Source organism: Adiantum capillus-veneris, chromosome 5 (genome assembly GCF_014529385.1).
Source record: "Adiantum capillus-veneris isolate H3 chromosome 5, ASM1452938v2, whole genome shotgun sequence".
Lineage (NCBI taxonomy): Eukaryota > Viridiplantae > Streptophyta > Polypodiopsida > Polypodiales > Pteridaceae > Adiantum > Adiantum capillus-veneris.
Window position 1 is genome coordinate 4,011,820 of NC_140935.1, and position 20,339 is coordinate 4,032,158.

The 20,339-nt window shown below is 43.8% G+C and overlaps 1 protein-coding gene across 1 annotated transcript; it reads right to left on the minus strand.

Annotated features, from left to right (window-relative positions):
* Positions 1-1,058: 1,058 nt before the first annotated feature.
* LOC147456801 (uncharacterized) lies at positions 1,059-18,423 on the minus strand. Its single transcript, XM_086511927.1, has 4 exons — positions 17,881-18,423; positions 17,493-17,791; positions 2,572-3,024; positions 1,059-1,935 (listed from the first exon to the last, which is right to left on the minus strand). The coding sequence occupies exons 1-4, from the start codon at positions 18,223-18,225 to the stop codon at positions 1,449-1,451; spliced, it is 1,584 nt and encodes a 527-aa protein (XP_086368053.1). The 5' UTR covers positions 18,226-18,423; the 3' UTR covers positions 1,059-1,448.
* Positions 18,424-20,339: the final 1,916 nt, after the last annotated feature.

Below are 20,339 nucleotides of genomic sequence, written 5' to 3' on the forward strand. Positions count from 1 at the left end.
AGAGTACAAGGACAAAGACCATTGCTATTTTGGATACATGGGCAAGTATAAGCATAGTGATCGAAGCCTATGTGTGAGAGCCCTAAGAGCCTACACAAGGCAACCAAGAGGAGTCCCAACAAAGTGAAGGAAAATGAAGGAAAGGCACTGGTCCACACAAATGGGTGCCAACAATGTTACTTCAAGCACAAGGCAAAATCCCAACTCCCATAATCTTGATCAAAGCAACACTTTGAAAAGGCTACTATTAGCTAGCTAGGGACCCCATGTGTGGCCTCCAAAGAAGACTACTCAAGATTCGGCCCGATTTGGCTACTAAAAGATCAAAGATACATTGGTATGTAGATGAAAGAATGTGAAAATTCACTATGGCCCACATAAGGCTATTGAGAAAAATTTCATAATAAGAGGCTTCTTTGTGTGGGAGAAAAATAGATAGTGACACTGATATTTTAAACCATGTGATATCATAATAAAATATTATGTTTTTTAAATAAAAAAGTGTAACAACGCATTATCTACATAACAATATATTCTAAAAGCGTTAAAAATAATGATTGAAAAAACAATTGGAAGCATTGTCCGATATTGAAAAGAGAAAAACAAAGTTGAGAAAGATTGTGTTTGACATAATGCCCCTCTTTAAAGAGAGAGGTACACAAATGTCAACACCCTCTCACAAGAGCCTAAAACAAATAATAATAAAAAATTTATTATCATTAGCTTGCCATGTGGCACTAATTACCCGCAAGCTTACTCTAATGAGAGATGCACTCAAGATCCCCAACCCTTTTACAAGGACTACTTATGTAGTCCAAAAAACCCAAGTATGGCCAGTCAATTAACAAGGCAACAAAGTCAATGAGGGTGTCTAAAGTAAACCTACCTAGCTTGCCACTACTCAACGTAGATCTTGGACTAGCTTGAGAAATAGCAAGTTGAAGCAAAGCCTTGCCAAGCTTTGCTGCCTGTCTCTACATTCATGTCAAAGATACAAAATAGCACGACAAGAAATCAACGACATGTAGATCTCACAAGGAAGGGAAAGAGTACGCAGATTGAAAATCAAGCTTCTTAGCATTTCTCTTTTCTACAACTTATTCAAAGTCTCCACAACAAAGCTTGTGGCAAGAGAGACGAGACAGAGTTGAGCCTTCCATAGTCGATTGTGCTTGGATGTTAGACCCAACACTTCAAGATATATCAATATTGCATCCTATCTTTTTACAAAATGTGGTGTTGCTATTGCAATATTTAGGGAAGGCATTGTCACTTTTCTAGAGAAGTCTTGCAAATTGAAGCCCTCCCCTCATCCAAATGAGATAGAAACATGTTCAGCATCGGTGGCTCCTCATGGACATGGATGGAAGGAACCCATTTACACAAGGGAGATTGAAAAGCTTCTCTCTTGTACATTTCCAGCAAGACAGCACCAATATTATCTCTTTCTAAGATGTGTCAGACAACATATGCTGCTCTTCTCCAGAAGACTTGGAGTTGATGGTGACCTCAATTTTTGCAGGCTCGTCTCCAACAAGGTCAGCATCTTTGCTGAGACTTAAGTAGCCCAGCTTCAGATTGTCGATATCAGTAATCCCCAGCGACCGCTCTTGACTAAGCTGTGACTCGGCTTGTGCTTTGTCTCTATCTCTTGGGTATGTCCAGTACAGGATGGAGTACAATAGACAGCAAAGCGTGAAAGGAACTCCGAAAGCCACAAACAGAGCCTTTCCTAAGGCCCTTGCATTTTCCATGTCTGCCATTGCAACTGTAGCTTCACTTGCTTGAGGAGCTGACGCGACATAGCCAAAGACATGCTCGGCGAGGACGCCGACAAGAGGAGGGGCAAAGGATGCTAACAACGACTCGAACGATCGATCGAGGGCATAGATGCTTGTTCTCATTTTCGGTGGCACAATCTCAGCAAATATGGGGCTGCACACCAACCACAGGATACAAAAGCATTCGTATAACAAATAGAGTGCATCCAATACAAGAATCCCAGTAAAAGCAAATAAGCAATCAGTAAAAATAAAAAACGCCAAAACTCAGAGACCAATGAATCATGTGACAAAACTCGAATGCAGATCATTCAGCCTGAGAAAAACAACGGCAACACAAATAACCGCAGTAATGCAGAAATTTTTTGCCAATTGTAGTTTAATTCAGTTAAAGGCCTTTTGAAAGTTCACCAAATAAGTCATGCCTTGCCTTGCACCTAGAATTATTGGTTTCTACTTTGGAACATACACATAAAGATTTCTTTCTGACAAAGTAGGCTGGGCTTAGAACAAAGAAAGAATGTCCTAAAAAAGAACTTTCTTAAATCTTAAAAGCCTCAGTAAAAATATCAACCTCGATAGTGCAAGTTAATCTAGCTAATCTGTCACATAAAATATGAAACAGCTTACTCTCTTGCAGAAGCAGCATTGATATACTAACAACAGATAGGGACTTATTCTACAACTATTGTAATGTGCCCAATAATCCCGCAGAATGCAAAACCGAGAAGGTTCCTCGAAAGCAAAATGTTTGAAAGAGCTGAATTTTGAAAACAAAAAGAGCACTTACTTATTGGTGCTAGTTCCACACCATGACATCAAAAAACCCATAGCAAAAAACAAAGCTCCATGTTGGAAGGCAGTAGACGAGTTATACGGCAAGATGAGCAATATAACAGCACCAAAAGGAATTCCGATGCTCGTACTGAACTGTGCTAGAATGATTCTTCCTGTGTTTGGGGAATGCCTAGCACATACATCACCCAACCACCCTCCAAATAATCCCCCCAACGAACTGGACATGGTAAAAGTGCCTATGATTCCAGCTGTAACATTGTGTGAAAACCCAATGAGTTCTAACCACATGGGTGTAAACGATAACGCTGCCCAGGGGAAGGTCCCTGCCACTCCTTGTGCAACAATTGCTTGAAAAGTTGGTATTCTGACCACAAAATTGGCTTCAGCAAGAGTCTCCTTAAATGCAGAAGCTGGATTAGTAGAGCTAGCATGATGGTATTCCCTCCTGCATCAAAAAATGACACGGCTTACTGGTAACAGGTGAGGGAACATTTGAATAATCTATGAGACTAAAAAATGATGTAGGTAATTATAAACGTAACAGTAACTCTACGAAGCAAAAAAAGCTCAAGAGTAGACCTATGAAGAAAAGAGATGATACAAATCAGCAAAAATAAGAGAATGACAATACACTGCAAACCTGATAAACTAAAGTCTCCTCTTGGGTGGAAATTACAGCAGATCAACGTCGTTGAGGCTATGGTCGTTATGATCGGTTGCTCTAGAGATGGTGGTGCTGAAGGGACTGCAATTTCCATAGGTGTTTGTGGTTTTTCCCCGTTGATTTTGACTGGGATTTTTGGATTCCCAGTTGCAATAGGGATTCCTCCATTTGTGATTGCTCTTCAGTGATGACAACAGATGCGGATCTTCGACCACGCTTGAGACAAGTTCACCTGTCGCATCTTGGACTAGTTTCCTTGGACCCAGAGTTGCGTTCTAGCAATTTCTGCAACTCTTTGTCCCTATGGGTGTAGGTGCACCTCCTCTTTAGAATCATAGGTTAACGCAGCGTTGCCCTTGTCTTTAGACACTGCAACTACTCTGGCTTCAGCGCCGTTTTCAGGTATGATCACCTCTAGCTCTTTCATTTCTGTAGCAGCCGGTTTTGCGAGTTACGCAGCATGCTGAGGGTGCTTACAGACCGGGGTGCCCAAAGATGGGCAGGCATTGCGAGCGCCAGCGTGGCAGGGGCGTGTCAAAAAAGTACAAGCTGCGCGAAATTCGCTGTGGACATGAGATGGGCAGCGGAGCTCCCCCGTCCAAAGATGGGCAGTGGTTGAGCCGTGGACCCCACGCCTGAAAAGGGACGGCTGAACCAATCAGCTAACCAGCGCTGGCTGAAATATGGCTGCGAAATTAAATACATAAAATATTGCTTTGCGCAGTCTGTAAACGCTGCCCGCCCATCCCATGGTGAGATGGGCAGGCGCGTTGTTGGTGTGTATCCAGCGTGAGCCTTTGTGCTTGAAAACTTTCGACGGAGATAAAGTTTCGAATTTTTTTTATTTTATTTCGACACACCATAGGGCCCACACAAGGAGGTGCTTATCCCTTCCAAATATTAGCCATGTTACATGGTCGGGCAAGGGCCACGCGTAGACATCACCATGGACACCTAAATGATGCACCACATGCTGGGAACGACAGAGAGAACTCTTAGGCCTGTGTCACATTGGGGTAGGCGGCCACCTTTTTCTATCTGACCTGCCAATCAAGTGTCGCGCCCACGGATGCCCTTGTCACACTGGGTTGTTGCCCATGGTTGCACAGCTGAGCTGGCTCTCCACCTCAGCGGCCAACTTTTCCATGAAGTGTGCCGGCCTCCTTTGCCCGCCCAACCTCAGCTCCAACACTAAAGCTGCAATTTGATTCGTTGCGCGTCAGCTTTTCCAAGTTCTGAGACTCCCCCAATGTGACACCGTTCTCGACCTCCTTTGCCCGCCCAACCTCAACTCCAACACTAAAGTTGCAATCTGATTCGTTGCGCGTCAGCTTTTCCAAGTTCTGAGACTCCCCCAATGTGACACCGTTCCCAACAGTGGCTGGAAGCCAGCACCCTCTCATGCACGACCATGGTGGTCAAGGGCCATCCACCTCAGCAAGGACGCGCAGCCCAGTCTGACAGGGGCCTTAGCAACACACGTGCTGGGAACGACGGAGAGAACTCGTAGCAACCAACTAAAAACCTCCCCCTCTGGTGGCCCTGTGGAGGAGGATGCACTCGAGTGTCCAAGGGCAAGAGCCCTAGCAAGGTGAACAGCAGGTGGGCACAAGGTGTCCCTCTAGAGTGTGAAACAACAGAGGATTGAACCCACAACCTGTAGGTTGAGAAGCCAAAGCCTTACCGTTAGACCAACCCTCTCGGGACTGATGTTTTCTTTTACTTTAGGCTCTTCATCCGAACCATCCTCCTCTCAGTTATCATAGTCTGACATGAGGGTGTGGAGACTTGTGAGGGATGCAATGTTCAACAGTGAAGGGTCTCTATCTTGAACACATTTTAGAGCTAAAGGAGCTGTCTTTCCCGTCTTCATATGGGAGAGGAGATAGGGCTTTTCTATTGCCCATTGATTGAACACCCTTGCTTGAAGGCTTGGGAGGGCTTTCCAAAGTAGGCTCTGCCACTTTCTCTTGGTGGTGCTTCTACCTTTAAGTTTTGCGGTTCAACTACATTGCCTTTTTCCTGCTATTTGTCAAGATGTGGTGAGCAGTGGGATTGTACAATGGTGAAGGAGTACGAGCGGAAGTGCGACGCGAGAGAGAGTGCGAGAAGAAGAGCACGACGATACGGTGAACTCGCTCTACTCTAATGTGTAGAGCATAGTGAGTTCTTATTAGGTTTTTACAAAAGAATATGTGTACATACCTGGCGGCCCGCCCACTTGCCTGGGCGACCACATTGGGCTTTATACCCCAACAACCTCCCACTTGAAGTCCAATGTGGTACTTTAAGTGTGAGAGAAGCTACTGTACAAGCTAATATACAAGAGATGTAGAGAGGTGATGTACTACCCTACACCTAACTGCTTGCGAAAATGCGCAAAGCTCTCTGAGGGAAGTCCTTTTGTAAGTAGATCAGCAGGATTTTCTGTGGTGTGAACTTTGAGAAGCTGAAGTTGCTTATCCTCGAGCATTTCCCTGATGAAATGATACTTCACATCCACATGCTTTGTCTTTGAGTGATAAACTGGATTGCGAGCCAATTGTATAGCACTTTGACTATCACAATATAACACAAGCATCTCTTCTTTGATTCCCAAATCTGTTACTAGTCGATTAAGCCAAATTGATTCTTTGCATGCCTCTGATGCTACAACATATTCAGCCTCTGTAGTAGACTAAGTAACACAATCTTGTAATCTAGAACGCCATGATACTGCTCCACCAGCCAATGTAAAGACATACCCTGACGTAGACCTTCGATTGTCTAAGTCACCTACATAATCTGAGTCTGTAAAACCCTTTACACTTAGCTCCTGACTCCCATAGCATATACGCATACTCTTTGTAGCTTTCAGGTATCTCAATATTCCTTACACTGCCTCCCAATGTTTCTTGCCTGGGTTTGACATGTATCGACTTACTACTCCCACTGCAAATGCAATGTCTGGGCGAGTAGCAATCATTGCATACATCAAACTACCCACTGCAGACGCTTATGGAATCTTATCCATTTCAGCCTGTTCTTCCTCAGACACAGGACAATCTTGTTTGCTAAGTTTCACATATGGTGGCAATGGAACACTCAATGCCTTTCCCTTCTCCATATTGAAACGTTGCAAAACCTTGTCAATATACTCTGTTTGAGATAACCAAATCAACTTCTTTGATCTATCTGTTGGGGTATAGGCGTATGTGCCTTGCTCGGCCGCCCAGAGTCTGGGCGCCCACTGACTTGTATACCTTATACATAGCATAAGTGTATAGGGGACTGCTCACTCTTTGGAGTCTCCCCACCCACATCGTGTGTGTGTCTCCTTCTCTCTCTCTCACTCTCCGTCTGTGGTGCTCCCCGATCCCCTTCAATTGGTATCGGAGCGTAGGTGCGGAGGGAGCGCGTGTGTGCACAGTCACGACGACAACAGAGAGCCAGTTTCATTCCCGAAATCGCGTCCGCGCGCGTGCACTTTCAAGAGTGCAAACAGGGTTTCAACTTCGGCATCGGCAAATTCAGCTTTCCGATAGCGTTTCCACTAGGTGTCCTGGCGTTTTACCCCCCTTTTGAAGCCATTCGAGCCATCAAAAACTTCATTCAAGCTACGGTTGAGGAGCTGCATTTTTCAGCCCTCTTTTGGCAATTTATGCTGCGTTTTTTGCGTCGAAACAGAGGTTTTTGGCATAGCTTTCACACCTGGACTCGGATACATGTGATCCGGGAGTCTACCTTGGGGTTTTGGCACGCTCCGGACGCGCTCGTCATATCAGAATTTTAAAATTCTGAACGCTGAATTTTCTGCAGCAGCAGTTGTTTATTGTGTGTCGAGGATTCCACACATGGTTTGCTCTCAGATGTGAGAGTGATATTTACTGCAAGTTTCCTCACAGGTGGGAGGATACGATGTATGCCTTATGTGGTTTGATGCTCAGGGAGACTAATGTGATTGCATTTTGAGCTCGGCAATGTATGCCTCGAGCATGTTTTTTGGCAGTCACAGGTAGAGAAGATATTTGTGTACTAGATTTGCAGGTGTTTGCAAAGTGTGGAGATTGGTACATGCATTTGGAGTGCGGTTTGATGCGCTTTGGTTGCTCATGGTTTTGAGTGTACAGTCAATTTGGTTACTGGTTTTGTGGCTGTTTTACTGACGAAACTCTGGCGAAATTTTCCCAGGAGTTTTATGCGTATCATTTATGCGATCTAGGTAGAGATTGCGGGTTGCACTCAGCATTTGCGTGCGGTGTTCTCTGCAGGTGGGAGATTTGTGCAAGTGTATGCATCGATACCGCACAGTGTGGGCTTGGTGATTAGCTCACAAATGTATGCTCTATGACGGCGTGTGTGCAGGTGATCTTCAGACCGAACGAGTCATAACTTCTTGGAGAAGTTTTGGGCTGATTCTTTATGCGCTACGGTTGGTAGTGTGGGGCTGAATTACGGACTGTTTTTGGCTATGCAAGAGGGCTGAGAATTTCGTAATTTTCGGCTGAATTTCAGGGCTGATTCGGTGAAGATTATGCACAAGGTTATGGTCGTCATGAATGCGTCTTGTAAGTAGTGCGTTTGATTGCAGTGTGATACTAGAGCAGGCGAGGCTTGTATTGACATTGCGGGAGCTCTATTTTGGAGTGTCTCATAGGTTTTACATTGTGTTTCTGGCTATATTGGTAGACAGTTCCAGGTGTTGTTGGTGAGGTGGTTTTGCTTTCTAGTTTGCTACATTGTGCTCATGGCAGAGACAGGTGATCGATCAGATTGTGACCTCTCACAGATGCGCGTGTTTGATGGGTCAGACTTTGCGGCATGGATAGAGTGTATGCTTGACGCATTGATTACATTTTTAGAGACATTTGATACATAAATCATGTAAAGTCCTCCAGACTTTACTCCATGTGCTACTGTAATAGAACCCTTGGATATCTTCCACATATTCTGTCCAAAAGTGGTGCGTAGCCAGCATCATCAAGTAAACCTGTGCTGATCAAGCTCTTTGTAATTGCGGGAACATGTCTCACATTCTTCAGCATGAAAGAAGAGCCATTATGAAACTTCAATTGAACATCTCCAACACCTAAGATCTCACATGTCTGCCCATTGCCTAGCCGAACATGATCTTTAGTGGTCACATAAGAGGTAAACCACTCCTTGTTTGGAGACACATGAAGTGATGTCCCTGAGTCTATAATCAAGTCACTCAGTGCATTTCCATCAAATGCTGTAAGAAGAGCTGAGTCCATTGTATTTTTCAAGAAGTAGATATCTTCTGACACTAGACTATCATCCTCTGCAACAGTGTTTGTCACATTTATTTCTTGAATCTTCACTGAAGACTTGTTCTTCTCACCATGGTCTTCTGCTTTCTCTTTGCCTTTTTCTGCTTTCCATTCTATGCAGTCTCTTTTCATGTGACCCTTCTTATCACAATGGTAGCATTCTATGTCACTCTTGCCTTTAGCACTGCGGGACTTGCTACGAGATTGATCCCTCTTTCCACCTTTGTACTTTTCTTGGTCCTTCCCCTGACAACTAAGGCTGTTCCTTTGCCTTTGTCCATTGTCTTTCTGTTGGTTTCTTCAGTAAGCAGACTGCCTTCTACACCTGCTATGGTCAAACCATCTGGAGGTGCAAAATTACTCAAAGCTATGCGAAAAGTGTCCCAACTTTCCGGCAATGTGATCAACAGGAACATAGCTCTAACAGGTTCATCAAACTTGACACCTTGAGCTGACAACTGACTGTAGATGGTGTTGAATTCAGTCAGATGATTGGGCATAGGTGTCCCTTCTTTCATCTTCAAGTCAACAAGCTTCTTAAGCTAGTATACCTGTGAAGCTGCACTCTGCTTCTCATAAAGATCACTCAGCTTTGTCCATGTTTGATAAGCCGACATCTCGTCTGCTACATTGAAGTAAACGCTTTCTGCCAAAGTCAGCATAATGGTAGAAAGTGACAATTCATCCATTTAGCTCCATTCATCTTCGTCCATATCTTGTGGTTTTATCCCCTTGAGCTTTATAGGTTTATCTGCTTCTTTTGTACCAACACATGTCAAATCTGCTTCTTCCACAATGGGAAATTGGTTCCATCCAGCTTCTTGATATTGTAAAGAGCAGTGTCTTGTGATCCAGCCATAGCTACGCTTCACAGTAGTTTACTTTCCTGGGAAAAATTCGGCAAAGTTTCTCCTGTAAACTGACCTCTGAACCAATATCAACCTGTCAAATGAACCAATAAAGCTTCAGATTCTGCAGAAATTTCGGCAAAGTCTCCTTTGTAAAATGGCTCTGGTGTACTCAAAAACAGACCAGAAACAGCTCAAAAAACCACTGTCTCTCTAACACTGTAAGCTGTGGGTAAACCTGTCCTGCACCTGTACTGTCTCTCACTGTCCTGTCACTGTCCTGTAAGCATAGACTGCGACAATGCCTCAACGGCAGTAAAGCAAAGATGCAATCCCAACTGTCTAACTCACAGTCAATACATCCTAGCTGCCTATCTAAGGGTGCTTGAGGGATCGCTCCAAGACCTGTATCACCGAAAGGATCTCAACATTCGAGAATCCCCCAACTCAATAAAACCTCACTCGACCCTCAACAAAGGCTGCAGTAAATCTGACAGTACATAGACTTCCCACAAAGTCATACATCCACAAATTTCCCACTGTATGTTGTAACCGCTGCGGCGGTTGTTTGCTGCGTGACTCACAGCCAGCAAACCCTCAACAAACATACATCATCTCTGACAATACATCCCATGTGGACTTAAGTACCTGCAATGTCAGGATGAAATCTGGAATATCAAGCAACAAACACAAGCTACCTGATGAACGGGTGGATGTCGCCTACAGTCTGTGTAGGTGCGCCCGTGTCGTATGTGACACGCCTCCAAGAACTGTAAGCCGTTCTTCGTTGTGTAGATAGCCACAAATCAGCACTCTGGAAGTGCAGATATCCTCAGCACTTGCAGTCGTAGGCCGAAACCCCAAATTTGCAGAGTCGGATCTGCACCCGCCTAGACCACATAGTCGAAAATGGCATGCGCAGATCTTTGTCGAAGCCGAACGGTGGCCGAGATGACCTCAGAATGAAATTCTGAGAACACCGAGCCCTTTGAGCTCGCCCACAGGAATTGGGGCCATGTCTTCGCCTGTCGAATCTCACTCCAATTTGAGCAGGTGACTCTGGCTACCTGCAAATGTTGCCCCAAGCCTCGATCTGAGCTCTGATACAAGTTGAAGGAGTACGAGCGGAAGTGCGACGCGAGAGAGAGTGCGAGAAGAAGAGCATGACGATATGGTGAACTCGCTCTACTGTAATGTGTAGAGCATAGTGAGTTCTTATTAGGTTTTTACAAAAGAATATGTGTACATACCTGGCAGCCCGCCCACTTACCTGGGCGACCACATTGGGCTTTAAAGTTTATACCCCAACAAATGGGAGAGGGGGTGGAAGACTCTGAGTCATCTCCACAAAACCTTCTTCGTACGTATATTTCATTGCTTCTTAGGCTAGCTTCCAGCTCTTGCCCTTGCTAGGTTTCTGCACCTTGAGAGACTGCTTCTTTGGAAATGTGGTACGAAGGGCTAGACTTTTTCATTTCCTACATGTCGATGCCTTCACTTTGAGTACCTACAGGCTGCTGAGTGGATGCTACTATCACAAGGGAAAATTCTTTTCTTCATTAAGTGCGAAATAGGCAATGCGGGCTAAGGGTAAAGAGCCATGTTAAGAGTCCTTTTTTGCCTGCTCCAAAGAAGTGAGGCCTTAGTGATGCGTCCCCTTTTTGCTAATAAAAAAGAAGAGTTTTATTTTTAAATGGTCAATTTTTTGATTGGTGGATAAGTTAGTGGCCACTCATTGTTGGATAAGGTTAGTGGCTGCCAAGAAAATGATGAAATAGCCGGCATCTTGATCTGGTGGAATCTATATCTATATCTGTATCTATCTTAAAAACAAGTCTTCATTGAAAACAGGGAATTGAGGCTCTACGTCATTGCTGAGCCAGATAGGCAAGCCATCCGAGATCGTTCGGATGTGACGCACTGGAATGCCACCGCTACACAGTTGCGTTCGTCGTGCACTGTTTTTAGATTCGTTTTTCTCCTTGTATAAGACAGATCTGAATATTCTATCTCTTGCACCCATCCGTTTCGACATGGTCTACAACTTTGCAGAAGAAAGTTTTTGCAAAGTCCTCACCACTTTGCTGATATTCGGCTCAAACTGATTGTATATAAAAATTGCAGGTTTTTTGTTTTTGCATAGCGTGCAAGCTTGATGCACTTTTGGAAGCACGGTAGATAATCCAAGTGGGTGCATATATTATGAGCTGAAGATGCAATTTTATCTTGTGCAGAGCTTGTGCTTTGAGGGTTTTTTGGTAGATTTGGGTGAAGAGTCACGAAGGCATTTACACACCATCTTGAGAGACACGGTTTTTGGAGCACACAGGTGGAGCTTCTTTCACAGGTTATCACATGATACTTTGGCAGTGATTTTGTGCTTGGATTCATGGTCTTTGTGAATGGTTTGTATATGGTGATGGCACATGGTTGATGCCATTGTACTTGCATTTTGGCGAGCACTTTTAAGTGCCGATGAGCTCTCTTAAGAGCATTGTTTTCGCATTGATCAAGTTTTCGGATTGCAATTCTTTTGGCACTTGCTTATACGCGGTCACTCCGTTGATGTATGTTGAGTGCGGATTACCATTGTATGTGAAAATGTAGAACCATTTTATCATTTCTACTTATTGGCATTGAGTAGTGTTATGGTCTATGGTAGAGATTGTACTTGAGCTTTTGCTTAGTTTTCATGGAAAACTCTACCGGATTTTTTCCAAATTCTTGCCATGGTTTGCACGTATTCGCACTTTACTTTGTGGCAATTATCAATCGTTGCAGGCTGCAAATCCAACCAAGAATGGCGAGCAGATAGAGGTCCAAGATGTACTACGTCCCCCCCCCCTCCCCCCCCCAAAAAGAAAAAAACCCGATAGAAGTTTTAGTTCCCCCATTGCATCATTTTCTAAAGCTTACATCATTTCAGAACACCCCCCCCCCCCCCCCCCCCAAAAAAAAAAAACCCCGTTAATTGTTGCATTTTGACACCCTCTCTTACATAAAATGGCCTCTCAGAAGATGAGTGTAGTCCGAATTTCCATATTAACTTCCCCAGGCTCAGATCGTTTTGGAGTCCCCCGAATATTTTTGCCCCAAATTGGACCCTCTAAATTAGAAGTTTGTTGGGCACATTGGATTTGAAATTTGACTTAAATTTGAATCCCAAAGCTCATTATGTTTCTCAAATCGTTTTGGGCCCCTTGGCCTTTTTGTACCCAAATAGGTTATACTAGTGTTTAGGAGCACAATGGTATGCCTCGCTTGAGTTTTTCCCACTTAATATGGCCTAAAAGGACTCACATTGTTTTGGAGCCCTCGGTTGATCTGTTGTAAATTTTGGACACAAACAGCTTTCTTTGGTTTTTGGCATCAAGTTGGTCGTTTTGGAACTTAATTTGGGCTTGTACAACTCCAAACATGCTCCGGTTTACCTTTTTTTGATTCGAACCGTCTTTTTCGCAGAAAATTTGGTCAATATCTTGTCTTGTTGATTGTTCGGTTTGTTACCCTATTTGTTTCTTTGTTTTCTCATTTCTTACCTTTGCTAGCCTTTGACTATCTTTTGCTATTGTATTCACCTTTGTTGCTTCTTTGCCAGGTTTGCAGCCTTAGCTACTAAAGTGCTAGCTTCTTCCTCCTTGTTGTGATTAGGTGTAGTCCCGACACCGTCTGTAGGTGCATCTAAGTGCTAGTGAATGGGCCAAAAAACGGTAAGACCCTATATGCATGATGGAATGAAATGCGATGAAAAAAGAATAGAGGGAAAGGGTCACTACGCTTTTGAAGGCAAGGAAACTATCCCACCTCACTCGTTAGACTCTTATGCTCACGGTAGATAAATACCAATGGGATTTTTAAACCTTGCCCTTGTTTTAGAGCAAGTAACCTGACTTTTGGACTCTTATGTTGCCCCGTGTCTTGGAGAGTGAGTTGACTATCATTTTGGGCACCGGTATGGATGCCAAATAACCAAGCATGTAAATACAGTAGCTGGTTCCTTGATAGTTGGCAGTCTTGGACCCTAAATATAGCTGGATTGGTTGGTTGTATGGGGCCTTTGGGCTGCAGTTGCTTTGATAGCCATCTATATTGTGTTATTTTGCTAAGGCTAGAGGTTGATGTTGACCTCTACAGTGAGTTTTGGTGGGATGGTGGGAGATAGTGTTGATGGTGGGATTGGACAAGTGGTCCCCTTTGGAATCAATATCTTTGTAAAGTCTTCATGGTAGCCTTGGGCTTGCAACAACTTCCCAGGCACCCACTCTTGAGTGATGCGTGGTGTTTTGGCTGGTTTGTGGGCGCCTGGCCTTGGCTGAATGTTCAACTATGTAGGATTGTTGGCTTGGGTAGACATAGTGGTCTCAATTGGCCCTGGAAACTGTGGTTTTTGTTGTGGATTTGGCATTGGATCTTTGGATGTGGATGCTTCTCCATCATGTTGACCATTGAGGAAACATGAAAGTTCTTGATGATCAATGAGTGGTTGGATGGAAGGGTTAAGTACTGATCATTCCCTTGGAGGTTTGAAAAGTTGCTTGATAAGGGTCCCAATCTATATTGCATTTAGTGATGCGCATCCAAGCTCAACCCAATATGGCAATGCTAGTGGTGGGATGGAAGGGTTAAGTGTTGAGATCGTGATGTCTCTGGTTTGCAATGGCACTGATCATTCCCTTGGATGTTTGTAAAGTTGCTTGATTGGAGTCCCAATCTATATTGGATTTAGTGATGCGCATCCAAACTCGGCCCAATATAGCAATGTTAGTGCATTGAGAGGGTGATGAAACATGAAATAGAGCCGAACTTGTGAATTGTTGAATGGTGGGCTTAAACATGATTATGATTATGGTGGCTACAAGTGTGTGTGCAAAGCTATGAAGGATGGTGGAAGCAGTAGTATCAAATGGTATATTAAATAGTTTATAGTCTTCATAGAAGAAATATTAGTGTCTATCCCGCAATCTAGGGGTGCACTGATTTGGTGGGTATTCAGCTGAAGAGTAATATCAGAGAACAGTCGGATTGGACTCCTCATTAAAAATTGTGCTGAGACAATTTACCTATTGACGGCAGAGTTCCAACTTTTACAAGTTGTTTCAACTATCTCTTCTTGTGCTTGCTTTTTCATCAAGGCTTCTCTCTCCTATTTGTTCTTTTCTGCATGCAAGTGCTGAAGCATTTCATCAGTTAAGGGCTCATTATATCAGTTAATGCGTGCTCCATTACAGAAGGCCTTCATAGGGATAGGTGTAAGGTGCAGCGGAAGTGAATGTTGAACTTTGCTCAAGATGAGTGCTTCAAACTCTGCTCAAGGGTTCCTTTTACTTACGGAAGGGAGAGCCTTCCGTTCCTTTAGTGAGAGAGTGCAAATGATCACAAACAAAGTGGTAAACATTGTGAATGAAGGTGCTTAGACTGAGAGATAGAGAGAGAAGAGTACGACACCAGAAAGTTGTCAAACCCTCAGTTAATGCGTGCTCCATTACAGAAGGCCTTCATAGGGATAGGTGTAAGGTGCAGCGGAAGTGAATGTTGAACTTTGCTCAAGATGAGTGCTTCAAACTCTGCTCAAGGGTTCCTTTTACTTACGGAAGGGAGAGCCTTCCGTTCCTTTAGTGAGAGTGCAAATGATCACAAACAAAGTGGTAAACATTGTGAATGAAGGTGCTTAGACTGAGAGATAGAGAGAGAAGAGTACGACACCAGAAAGTTGTCAAACCCTCCTCTAAGGGCCCCACTCTCTATGGCGAGAGAGGTCTAAGCTATTGATTGTACAAATCTCGTACAATGGTCTAAATGCAATGGACTTGCCGAGAATGTCGACGATGATGAGGACGGCGACGAGATGGGCTGAAATCTAAAAACGCTAAGGGCTGAAATCTGCAAATCTTGTATCTGCTGAATTTTGACTCTATGTCAGTGACAACGGTGATGATGATGACGCGACGACGATTCGCTGAAAATGCAAATGCTGAAATTTGCGAATAGCGGGCTGAATCTGCAAACTCTGGCTGATCTGACTGTGTGGTGAGGGTCTGCTGCGGAAAGGTGAGGTCTGCGAGGTTCGGGACTTGTTATGTGGTGTCTATATGCTAAAAACTGAAAACGCTACTGCAAATGAGGGTTTTGTTGTCGAGAATCTACAAAACACTGAGGTTGGTCTGCAATTGCAAAAACGCCAGGCTACCCTGTGCTCTGCTGCAAAAATGCTAGGCTTGCCGCTATGAATCTACTAACGCCAGGTTGTCCTGCAGTCTGCAAAGCATTGGGGCAGATCTGCAGTTGCAGAAGATGCTAGGAGTTCCTGCCGGGTCTTGCTGAGAAGGTGCACTGTCAGATACTGGTCTCTAGTGCCTCTTCTGCCAGAAAGTGCTAGTGCTAGCTTTTCTTATGTAGTCACTTGCGAAATTGCCCTATCCAGTTTCCCAACAAATTCACTTAATAATAATAAGTGAAAAATGGCTAAAATAGGGGAAATGGGTTATGTGCACTGTAAAATGCTCCTGATGGGTACTGACTGTAATATGATGATCATGCTGTGTGCAACCAGAGGATATGCAACTACTCTTAAGTGTCTGGACATGCACGGCTTGCGAACAGACTCACAAAGGTGCTAGAAGTTAGAACACTTCCTAAGCTAATTGAACCCTTGTCATGAAGTAGCTTGTCCACATGCACATAGGGTTAGATGTGCACGTGACAGTATGTGTATTGTCCTTTCCATTGATAATCTTTGTAAGAATGAAACGACCTAGATCTCTTGCCACGAGTTTACGCTTGTTCTTCTTGAGTGTGTAAAGAAGAACCAAGTCTCTTTTTTGAAACTATTGAGATCGTTGGTTTTTCTCGAATCGAGCTTTTCTTCTACGTTTTCCTACATATATATCATGGATAGTCTTTAGTCTAGTTTCGCCAAGTTTCTCAATCGTAGCTAACCAACATGAGAAAGCATGTTCAATCCATTCCAATGCAACCCCGACTCTCAAGTTAGGGAGAAAACTAGTTCAAACGGCATTGTTTTTACAAATGTTTTGAATGTAGTTCAATTATAGGCCTATAAAATACTCGGTAGCTTAGTCACCCAAGCTTATCGGTCTCCTTCCACTATTTTAGCGAGTGTTATGCACGACACTTTGTTAGTGCTTGCTGCATGCCCGTTATATTGAGGATGATAAGGTGCTAAGTGATTATGCATTACTAGTTGTACTTTCAAAAGAACTTTAGTCATTTATTGCAAAAGTGAGAGCCTTGGTCACTAAAAATTTCAATGAATGGACTGATGTGCACAATGATGTTTTGATATAAGAAATTCAGAACAATGTGTGCACCTGCGATCAACCTTTGTGCTAGGCAATGCTTCAACCCATTCCTACGATAGTTGGTGGCTACAATTATATATTGCTCCCAAGTGTTTTGAGTTGTAGAGAGTGGTCCAACAAAGTCAATATCACATTTGACAGAAAGACGAGTACTAATGCTAGGTGCTAGGGGTGTTGATTTTAGGTGGTAGACATGCGTTCCCTTTGGCAATCATCACATAGTTATACATTAAAATACATATAAAGAGTCCACCAACATTCAAAGAGGGGTCACCCTATAACAATCAAAGATTTTGCTAGGGCCATCCAAGATATTTGAGTACGACATGAGCAAACCAAATGGAGGGAGATAAAGTGAGCTCTCTCAAACCCTATTGCTAGGCTGCAAGGGTTGTTTACTCCCTACCCACTAGCTATGCATGCCTTACTACACCCCCATTTTGGTATTGGATGAATCTAGCTAGTCTTTTGCATGTGAGAGTTAGAGTTAGAGTTAGAGCTCCATCCCCTTCATCCCTCATATACATGTTTAGACATCCCACGTCGGTTAGTTTTATTATGTAGCAAGTTTATTTTAAGCACTTTTGTTCTTTTTTTTGGATATCCATGGACATACACATACATCGTTCTGTCTCACAGGCTGATTATTATACATATCATTTTGATCAGAAGGCACACACACATTCTCTCTCTCTCTCTCTCTCTCTCTCTCTCTCTCTCTCTCTCTCTCTCTCTCACACACACACACACACAAACTGACAAGTTACTGACAAGGAAACAGATTGTTATGGATCAAAAATTTGATGGCTTACTGTTGGCCTTCCTTGTAACGTGGATCAATAGCTAATCGGTAGACAAAGAAGGCAACCAATATACTTGAAGCCGCAAGAATGTGAAATGAAGCACGCCATCCAGCTACACCAAAAACTGTAGTGCCTGCCAAGAGCACAGCAAATACATTGCCAAAGACTCTTCCAAGGTTTCCAGTAAAATGAAGCCAACCAAAAGCCAAGCCTCGTTTTTCAGGGTGGGCAGCATCTGCGACAATGGATTGAATGGCAGGAATAACCATGGCAAGACCAACTCCATTCAGAGCCCTCGATATGGCTACCTTGCCAATACAAAGAAGAAAAATTATAAGATTTTTTCAAACCAACAGACGGCCGTAATCACCATAATTGACCCGACAGGAATACTCACCTCTACAAAGGTAGAAGAAGCCCCAACAAAAAATGTAGCGATGGCCCAGAGCATGGCACCAAGAGCAATGACGTTAACACGGTTGTGATGAACAGAAAAGTAGGCAGCCAAAGGGAAGCAGAGCATCTGCACAATGGAGCGCAGTAGAGTGAGGCTTCCAAGCTTGGTAGGACTGGCATGCAAGCTTATTCCCACCTCGCGATACACGCCTGGCAGCAGGACTTCATCAGCCTTCTCCATAATGCCTGCCAAGTTTACTAGGAAAAGAGTTCTTAGGAGCTTCTTATCCCATTCGCTGCCTCCTGGTTGGCTCAAGGTGCCATCTTCACTTGACCACTGATCCATTAGCTGCTTGCTGCCTACTCTAGATCTCAAGAGACAGATCTAAAATCTGCTGCGAGCCCAATGTGGGCATTTGATTCAAAGCTGGGCGCGCGCGCGCGCACACACACAAAGCTGCTTGGAAGTTGGAAGCTCAACAACAGCTCGTAAAGCAGTAGCAACCCAAGGTGTTCGAGAGTCGCGTGCGCTCAAAGTGCGCTATTTTTCAAATCCCCAATGCTTCTTATTTTAGGCTTTAATTTTAAAACGGTCTTGAGAGTGCTCATTGAAAAATATAATCTATTTGCACTTGGGTCAAATTGCCCGGCCTGCAATTGAGGTGGTTCGAAGCCATTGGCTGATTGCTACGTCATTTGGAGTACGAATTGTTGCGGCCCCCTTTTGCATCCCTATGAGTTGTGGTTATTAACGGAAGTTTTCATAAGAGATAAGGTTACAAGGTGCCATGTAAAGCATACCCTCTCCACCCTCCTAGCAGTCCAAGAAGTGCCTGCACCTAAGGTTATAAGGTGCCATGTAAAGCATACCATGTCCACCCTAGAAGTGCCTGCACCTGCATCTACCTCTCAAGCACCTACCACAACTACTGAGGAGATTAAAGCATTGAAGACGGAGTTAGAGCAAGAAAAGTTGCACCGACAGTTACTCATGACCGAATTGTTGCCAACTAGCTCCCAAAGAGAACAAGAGATCCAAGAGCTCAAAGAACAGCTGGCCAAAGCACAAGCTGATCTCACAAGCCAAATAGAGATGCACACAAAAGAACTACAAGCAAAAGCATTGGAAATCAATGCTCTACAATCTAAGGCTATAGAATCAGTCAGCAAATGGGCAAGTTCAAAAGCACTGGCATACCCCCAATGGACATTCCAAGCTTGCACATCATTCAGGGGAGATATGCAAGACATTGGAGAAGCGAAAGAGCATAGAGATGGCGAGATGAGCTCAAGACTTGGGTAGAGGATATGTACGAGGGCTCACGCAAGGAATATATGAATTAGTACGAGCTAAAAGTGCTAGAGTCGGCAGCCCTATTGATGCTTAAACCCAATGAGCATGTCAAGAATTTTGGGCATGAAATGGTGGCCATCCCTCTAATGAAGCAAGAAGAACTGCTATGGAAAAGAAAGTTACTGCCAACATTGGAGCTGAACGCCAAAGGAAATTATGAAGATGTGCTAGTCACTGCTGATGAGCTATTGCTCATTCTGGAGAGCCAGTCGTTGTGGCAAAAGAAATGGTTCGAGAAAAGGCCAGAGGATGAGACAACCTAGCGCGATGCCCAACAACATCTCAAGATCGACCCATCATACTGTCCAATCCCAAGACGAAGATCATGGGAGACATACTATACTTGGAGGAGCAGAAGACCTTATGTTTTGAATTACCGAGTTATAGTCGAGCCCGCCAACAACAACAAACCAAAACAAGCTTATATGGTGCATACCCTAAAGGCAGTAATCACTATGATGTGAGATGTGTCAAATTCGACTTGCCAGACGAGTAAGATTACAAAAAGACGATCATTACATGTATTGAAGCTTTTAAAGACATTGACAAGGCCGAGCACCATGGGAGGTATTCCTAGAAGGCACGGAGAGTATCAATTGGAACATGGAAACCAAAGCCCCCTCTAGGAATATCATTATGGGGATGTACGCCAGGCTAATGCTCCTCCCATCGCGCTACATGCAAACATTTGAGGAAGCCTTTTCAAGACGAGTTTTTGGAGATGGATTTCACCATCTTCAACCGGCTAACCAAGGAGCTACAGGCACGACATGTCAATTGGTACCAAAGTAAACTGCTGAATAATCTATTTAGGGATCTTCCCATCAAGACCGACGTCATTGCGTGAGTTGCCAAGTTCAATTGAATTGCAAAGTCACTAGAGAAAAGAAAAATTGAGTACTGAAGAGTAGCAAAGATTTATACGAGGACGTGCAACGGCTAGGAAGGGGGAGTGTTTGGTCGATACAATTGACGGGCGCCCTCCTCGTAGACCACACCTTGTCCAAACCCCAAAATTTTGATGTAATCTATCTTAATTTTTCCATAAAATCCTTGTACTTGAGCCTGTGTAATTTTGATCCGAATGCTATATACTTTGAGTTGTA

Excerpts from the sequence above, each read along its gene's own strand:
- LOC147456801 (XM_086511927.1), bottom strand. The coding sequence starts at position 18,225 with ATGGATCAGTGGTCAAGTGAAGATGGCACCTTGAGCCAACCAGGAGGC. Across the intron at positions 17,792-17,880 it reads CTTCTTCTACCTTTGTAGAG|GTAGCCATATCGAGGGCTCT; the intron begins GTGAGTATTCCT and ends TGTATTGGCAAG. Across the intron at positions 3,025-17,492 it reads CGTTACAAGGAAGGCCAACA|GAGGGAATACCATCATGCTA; the intron begins GTAAGCCATCAA and ends TTTTTGATGCAG.